The sequence below is a fragment of the Oenanthe melanoleuca genome, unplaced genomic scaffold (genome assembly GCF_029582105.1).
Source record: "Oenanthe melanoleuca isolate GR-GAL-2019-014 unplaced genomic scaffold, OMel1.0 S001, whole genome shotgun sequence".
Classification (NCBI taxonomy): domain Eukaryota; kingdom Metazoa; phylum Chordata; class Aves; order Passeriformes; family Muscicapidae; genus Oenanthe; species Oenanthe melanoleuca.
The window spans coordinates 3,379,049-3,386,868 of record NW_026612650.1 but is presented as its reverse complement, the minus strand read 5'-3'; the positions used below and the strand labels follow the sequence as shown (position 1 = coordinate 3,386,868).

General features: G+C 53.1%; 1 protein-coding gene across 1 annotated transcript; it reads left to right on the top strand.

Annotated features, from left to right (window-relative positions):
• The first annotated feature begins 3,088 nt into the window (after nucleotides 1–3,088).
• Nucleotides 3,089–4,021, top strand: LOC130266151 (olfactory receptor 14A16-like). The gene has a single exon (XM_056515493.1). It carries the CDS (start codon nucleotides 3,089–3,091, stop codon nucleotides 4,019–4,021), a length of 933 nt encoding a protein of 310 aa, XP_056371468.1.
• The last annotated feature ends 3,799 nt before the right edge of the window (nucleotides 4,022–7,820 follow it).

Sequence of the window (7,820 nt, the reverse complement as noted above, 5' to 3'; positions counted from 1 at the left end):
AAGTTCCCAATATGCAAGAGTGACTCCCAGCCAATGTGTGCCAGGACAGGCAGCTCAGGTTGGCTTTGGCCTCCTGAAGGCTGTCCTTTATCTGGTACATAACACTGGGGCTCAGTGTTTTCCACCCAGTGGAAAAGAACTGCCCTTCTCACCTAGGTGTCAATAGCCAAAACTGGGATTGTACTTTCAAAATTACATCTATACAAGGATTGCACAAGACAAATGTAGCCAGGACAGACAAGCCTGACTGCCTCGTCCTCTGTTGATTTTGTTAGACTATGAGCACAACCTTTTAATTTTTCAGTAGTGTGGAGAGAGCCCAGAGATATCCCAGCGTGTGGTTTGGAGGCCTCAAGCACATGACCACAATACAGGGTCAAAGGAACTCTGTGCTCAGTAGAGTGGAGACTGAGAACAGCAGACGAGAGCCATGGGAGGGATTGAAAGGTGGTTTGAGAGAGGGTGGGTCTTTTAACATAGTAAAGAACTTCCGGAGAAGGAAAATTAATGCCAAGTGCAGGAGGCCAAGAATGGTAACGAAGTAAAAGGGATTTCAGACCCAGAGCAGGGCTGTGGTGCAACACATCCCCCAGAAAGAGTCTGGAGCAGCCCAAGGCTTTGTGTGGCCAGGCAGAGGCAGGCAAGACGCAGAGCTGTCAGCAAAGGAAGGGCCATCGAGGTGGGGCAGCCGGGGGATGACGACAGCCTGCAGGGACAGAGGCGCAGGGCATGGACACCATAGGACAGCCTGGGCTGCAGAGGGCACAGGGATAGGCAGCAGCTGAAAGGCCCTGCCAGAGCCAACTGCTGCAGCACTTGAGCCATGGCTGCTGGCCCTGGGCCTGAGGCCAGCAGGGGACAAGTGAGCCTTGCTGTGCTGGGGCCTCATTGCCTCCTTATCCCTACTCAGCAGCCTGGCAGGGGCCGCCCCATGGTCCTGCCCTTGGCATTGCACATCCCCAGAGCCCAGTGCCCCGGGAAGAGCCGTAAGCAATGAGGGAGGGACAGGATCTGCCTTGCCAGGGGCTGGGGCTCAGGCCTTGGCCCTTTGGATTCCTGAAACACATCCAGGTTTGCTCAACGTTGGAGACATCTTTCCCTTCTTTGTCCCCACCTGTAATCACTGCCCCCAGTAATCTGTTTTAACTTAAACCTTGGGACATTTTCTCAGTTGTGTCCCTCAGTGGGACCTATTTAAACTTCAAGAAACTTTGCAGTTTTAATCTGATTTTTTGACAAACTTCTTGAGATGTTTTTTGAACACTCTCTCAGGGACTGAGTCTGATGTAAACAGCACCAAAGCCCTGAGTGGGTCATTAATGTCATTGTGATGTGTCGGTGCTGCTGAGCTGGGCTGGGCTCCTGGCTCAGCTCCCAAGCACAACCAAGAAGAGCTTCAAATAGACATTTCTGCTGAGAAGCAGCTCCTCTTCCAGCCCAGCAGGTCTGAGGGCACTGCCTGCAGGCACTGAGGGAACAGGAGCCAGGCACAGACAGGCTAAAGACAACCAGGACTGGGAAGACATTGAGCTGAGACTTCACTTGGGGAAACATCTTTACAGCTCATGACATGGTGAGTATGTGGGGGTAAAAATTCCTTTGGTTTTAGCTTTTATAATTTTCAGATTCTGTGCTACTTAATGTGCCTCACTGAAACTTCATATAACAAGTTAGTAAGTTCTCTTCACAGGCTACTTAGACAAAACAATGTCTTCCCAGCTAAAGAATCAAGGACAATTAGTACCCACAAAACATAAACTCTGGCTAAGGGCAGGGGGCAAGCCAGGGGGCTGAGACTCCATAACCAGGGGCTATGGTTGGATTATTGACCCCAAGATGTAGATGAACCAAAACTTATAAAAGTGTAAAAAACTTGTGAGCAGTATATCCATCTTGGATTTGACTTGGGTGTAGCTCCTGCCAGGCTCTTGCACTGCCCAATGCGTACCCTTTCAATTAATACCTGTTTTATTCCATTTATTTTGTTTAGTCTCTGTGCCAGGTCAGCCTTTCCAGGACAGCTCCTGCTGCCAGGGACGGCTGCAGGGGCTGAAGCTGGGGCTGCAGCCAGGGCTGCCCAGGGCTGTCCTGCACAGCAGCTCCTGCAGCCCTCAGGGCTCTTGGCCAGCCTAGGGCATTTGCCACCTGCCAGGGGCAGCTCTCAGCCTGCTTGACATCTCCCCATGGACTGTGGGGAGAAGTTGGAGGGGGATGGAGCCACCCTCATCAGGGCAGATTCCTCCTGCTGTGGAGATGGTGCTGCATGGCCAGGGCTGCTCTCAGCTTTCTCCTCCAGGGAAGGGAAAGGGGCTGTCAGGTGTGTCTGTGTCACTGAGACTCCTGCACTGTCCCACTGGGCATCAGCAGATCTGCCTCACATCTCCCTCACAAAGTGCCTCCTCACCCTCCTGTGCCTACAGACAGCAGCAGCAGCACCTTGGCTTGCAGCATCTCAGTTTGTCTGAGCTGCCCTTAAGGCCCTGCTGGCAGGGAGATGCCCCTGGGCAGTGCCCTGTGCTGGGAGGGGTGTGCAGGGCAGAGCTGAGCCCCCAGGGCTGGGCTGGGCTCTGGCAGCACTGGCAGGGACAAGGCTTGGATAGGGAGAAAGAGCTCCCAGTAGGCACAACTCCAGGCAGCAGACAGCCATGTCAGCCCTGGTTATCCCTCAATATCAAGCTGCATAGGGAAAGAGAAGGGTTTAAGGACTTTGTATCTGAAACTGCAACCTTCAAAGAATCCACTATATTTTTCCAGCACTTTGTAATTCTGATCACCCTGAAATAGTGAGGTGTAAAGAGAAAAGAGCAGCTGTGTGGGACCAGCAGGTCTGACTGCACTGTGGCACAGGGAGTCCTGTTTTCTCTATGGGCTACCTATTGTTCAGGCTGAGAGAAATGCTAAAAACGAGGCAGTGATTCAGCAGCAAAAACCTAAACGCAAAAATAAAAATTTTTAGTGAAGTGCCCCTATAAGAAGATAAGTACTTTTAAGAGGAAACCTAATTTAATTGCACAGAATTCACTCAAAAAAATCTATCCCAGCTTGTCAATATCTCCTTTCAACAGCACTCCATGGTCAAAGTGAAGACATGTCCAACAGCAGCTCCATCAGCCACTTCCTCCTGCTGCCATTGGCAGACACACGGCAGCTGCAGCTCCTGCACTTCTGCCTCTTCCTGGGCATCTCCCTGGCTGCCCTCCTGGGCAACGGCCTCATCATCAGTGCCGTAGCCTGCGGCCACCACCTGCACACCCCCATGTTCTTCTTCCTGCTCAACCTGGCCCTCACTGACCTGGGCTGCATCTGCACCACTGTCCCCAAAGCCATGCACAATTCCCTCTGGGACACCAGGACCATCTCCTACTCAGGATGTGCTGCTCAGCTCTTTTTCCTTCTCTTCTTTATCTCAGCAGAGTATTTCCTCCTGACCTTGATGTGCTACAACCGCTATGTGTCCATCTGCAAACCCCTGCACTACGGGACCCTCCTGGGCAGCAGAGCTTGTGCCCACATGGCAGCAGCTGCCTGGGCCAGTGGCTTTCTCACTGCTCTGCTGCACACAGCCAATACATTTTCCCTGCCCCTGTGCAAGGGCAATGCCCTGGGCCAGTTTTTCTGTGAAATCCCCCAGATTCTCAAGCTCTCCTGCTCCAAATCATACCTCAGGGAAGTAGGGCTTCTTGCTGTTAGTGTTTGTTTATCATTTCCCTGCTTTTTGTTCATTGTTTTCTCCTATGTGCAGATCTTCCGGGCTGTGCTGAGGATCCCCTCTGAGCAGGGACGGCACAAAGCCTTTTCCACCTGCCTCCATCACCTGGCTGTTGTCTTCCTCTTTGTCAGCACTATTATCTTTGCCTACCTGAAGCCCCCCTCATTGTCCTCCCCATCCCTGGATCTGGCATTGTCAGTTCTGTACTCAGTGGTGCCTCCAGCCCTGAACCCCCTCATCTACAGCCTGAGGAACCAGGAGCTCAAGGCTGCAGTGTGGAGAATGATCACTGGAGAATTTCATAAACATTAAACTGGCCAATTTCTGCAAATCACTTGTAATAAAAGTCACTTTTGATAATATTTTCTGGTTTGGTGGCAGGTTTGTTTTCTTTCCTTGGTTAACACAGGATGTGTTAATTAGGAGCTCTGCTCTCAATGGCTTGCAATGAACCAAAGGATCTCTCTCCCAGGAAAGATTTCACCAGAGGTCCCCCTTTTGTTCCCTTCTCTGGAAAAGCAGCAACAATATCTGTATGCAGAGCTGAGGGCAGATCAGTGCTGGCACATCAGCTGTGCCCAGCAGCAGCAGCACTTGCTGTTGCCAGTGCTGCTCCCGTGCCACTGCCCCGCTGCCCTCCTGCCCCTCGTGTTGCTGCAGGGCCTGAGTGCTCTCAGGGCCGGGCACAGCCCTGGGGGTGGCAGTGCCAGGGCTGCAGCAGGGACAGGCCATGGACACTGCTGGGGCAGCGCTGACGCCTCAGGGCAGGGCCTGGGGGGCTCCAGGCTCCTTGGCCAGGCTCTCTCCACAACACTTGGCCAGGCCAATGCTGAGCAGAGAAAACCCCCGTGAGCAGCCCCAGGCTGGCTGTGGGCAGGCTGGGGGCAAACAGCATGGCTGGTGCTCTGCAAGGTCCCTGCAAGGGACAGACCCTGGCAAGGAGCAGCAGAGCAGGGGCTGATCCATCCCCACTGCACTGGACACCCCAGGGCAGCGTCCCAGAGCGTCCTCATGCACCTGCCAACAACATCCCCCCACTCTGCAGCCCTGGCCTCTCCCCCAGCTCACACAGGTGCCGCATCCTTGCAGGCACAGACACGGCAGCACTGGCTCAGGAGCCCCTGTTTGCACTGCACAGAGCAGGGGTCAGCACCCCCATGGTGCTGCTGTGGGGAGATGGAGCTGAGTGAGCACAAATGCCATCAGCCCCTGGGCCAGCAAGGGCTTGGGCAAGGGAGGAAAACAACTCAGCTTTGTCGTGGCCTCTGAATTCAGCCAGAAAGTTTGTTCCCATAAGCTGTGAGCTTCCTGTCCCACTGCAGACATTGTTCCTCAGAGCCAGGGCTGCCTGGCAGCCACCCCCAAACTGCCCAGAGCATTTCCTTGGCTTCACCTTTCCTTTCTTTCCTCTCTCCCAATCCAGATTTCTTCCTCTTGCCCATCCCTGTCCCCTTCCCTGCAAACACCCCATCCCTGGTTTCCCTTTCTTCTCTAGCCCCACTCCCCATTTCAGTTCCTGAGCTGGCACCATGGGAACGTCCCTTGGAGAGCAGGATCATCCTACAAGTGCTGCAGGAATTGTCTGCAGGGTCCTGCAGTGCCTCGTGCTGCTCCCTTGCCAGAGGCACCACAGGCCAGGGGGGCACATCTGGGCTGCTGTGTCTGGGTGTGGGGCTCCCTGTTCTGGGCAGTGAGGAGGGGCTGGAGAGGCTCTGCAGGACTGACAGGATGGGCTTTGGGGCTGTGTGGAGAAGCTGAGGGACCTGGGCTGCTGCACCTTGTGAAGAGGAGGCCCAGGGCTCATCCTGCAACTGCTCCAGGAGTGGTTTCAGAGAATCACAGAATCAGCCAGGCTGGAAAAGACCTTGGAGATCATCAAGTCCAAACTGTGCCCTGACACCACCTTGTGTCCCTGAGCCTCCTCTTCTCCAGGATAAACAACCCCAGCTCCCTCAGTTCTCCTCACAGGACTTGTGTTCCAGAGCCCTCACCAGCCTTGTTGCCCTTCTCTGGACACGCTCCAGCCCCTCCATGTCCTTCCTGAATTGGGGGACCCAGAACTGGACACAGCACTCGAGGTGCTGCCCAACCAGTGCTGAGCACAGGGGAAGAATCACTGTCCTTGTCCTGCTGGCCACACCATTCCTGATCCAGTCCAGGAGCCATTGACCTTCCTGGCCACCTGGGCACACCGCTGGTTCATGTTCAGCCTGCTGTCCATCAGTGCCCCCAGATCCCTTTCTGCCTGGCTGCTTTCCAGCAACTCTATCCTGGGGACATGTCATACACAGTGTCACTCTGGTCCTCTCAGTTCCACGAGGGCTCACAGTGTCACAATGGCCCCTTGCTGCACCAGGGCCCTGCAGTGTCACAATCACCACAGAGTCACCCAGGCTGAAAAAGACCTTTGAGAGCATCGAGTCCAACCTGTGACCTAAAACCACTTTGTCACCCAGACCATGGCACTCAGTGCCACATCCAGTCTATGCTGAAACACTTCTAGGGACAGTGACTCATCCACCTCTCTGGGCAGCCCATTCCAATGCCCAATCATCCCTTTTTGTCAGAATGTTTCCTAATGTCCAGCCTAAACATCCCCTGCTGCTGCTTCTGGTTACATCTATTTGTCCTGTCACTGTTCCCTGGGAAAAGAGCCTGACCCCAGCACGGCTTCACCCTCCTGTCAGGGAGCTGTAGAGATTGATGAGGTCTCAGCTGAGCCTCCTCTTCTCCAGGATAAACAACCCCAGCTGTCAGCATTTCCTCACAAGGCTTGTGTTCCAGATCCCTCACCAGCCTTGTTGCCCTTCTCTGGACATGCTCCAGTCTCTCCATGTCCTTCCTAAATTGGGGGGCCCAGAACTGGACACAGCACTCGAGGTGCTGCCCAACCAGTGCTGAGCACAGGGGAAGAATCACTGCCCTGATCCTGCTGGCCAGAACATTCCTGATCCATTGGAGTCCCAGGGGTGGGATGAGGGATAGGGTGGGGAGAGGTTGGGGACAAAGTCTGAGTGACTGTGTAGCCATGGAGGGTCTTGATTTTCATAGCTATTCAGACTGCATTAGAAGGTGCTGGGGGTTCTCCTGGGTTGATATTTTGACGGGCTCCTCACCCTGCCCCCCTTGGCCATGAAGCTGTCTGCTCCCAGGGGAGGGGCCACCTGGGCTGCTGGCTTGGCTCTGGCTGCTGCTGCTTGTGGCTTTTCGCTGCTGTGGTAGTAGTTCGTTGCCTGGTTTGTTAGTTAGCTGGTTTTTTGCTTGATTTTTTGGCTTTATATTGCTTGAATTGTTTGGTTTAGCTCGCTGTTGTTTAAGGCTTGCTGGCTATTCCGGCTGTTTTTTTTTCCTTTCTCTCTCTCTCCCTCTCCCTTTCCCCCCCCTCACCTCCCGAGGATCAGCACCAGCTCGCTCCGGAGGAACCGTGCGGCCTGCCTCTGGACACTGGCCAGAAAAGCATCTCGTCCTTCTAGTGAAGATCGAATCGTCCACGTCTCTCTTTCTCTCTAGGTGAAAATTTTTTTTGTCATCTGGATCTGTGCTGGGAAGTGTTTCTCTTGTATGTGTTAATAAATAGGTTTTTTCCACTTTTCCCCCTGAGTGAAATATTATTTTCTTAAGTCCAGTGGGATAAAGAATTGGGGGTTTATTCCCTGGGGAGCTCTTCTGGGGGTTTTTTCCCCGAAGTTTGTCCAAACTAGGACAGGGTCAATAAAAATTGGACATTGCTGGTATAAATCAGGAACAAGAAAAAGAAAACCACACAAAACTGTCCTCTCTGAGTGGTTTCCAATATAGTATATTTACTTTGAATACACTTCTGGAATCTGTCTAAGTAACCACAGAAGAATTAAAACTTAAATTATTCCCAGGGGCTTTTCTTGTTTAGGTGTTTTGAAGAAATGTTTATGAGTCCTTGTCACTGAATTTCTGAACTGAAGAGCTCAAGAAAGAAGAGGCTTTCAGAAAAGTAAAATTCACCAGCAACATCCAAATTTCTGAGGATCCATCCTCATCAGAGCAGGAATGAACTGCAATGGGCACAGCTTTATGGCTGCCCCAGCTCTGGGATGGGCCCTGGGCCTGGAGCAGGAGCAGCCGGGGCTGTTGT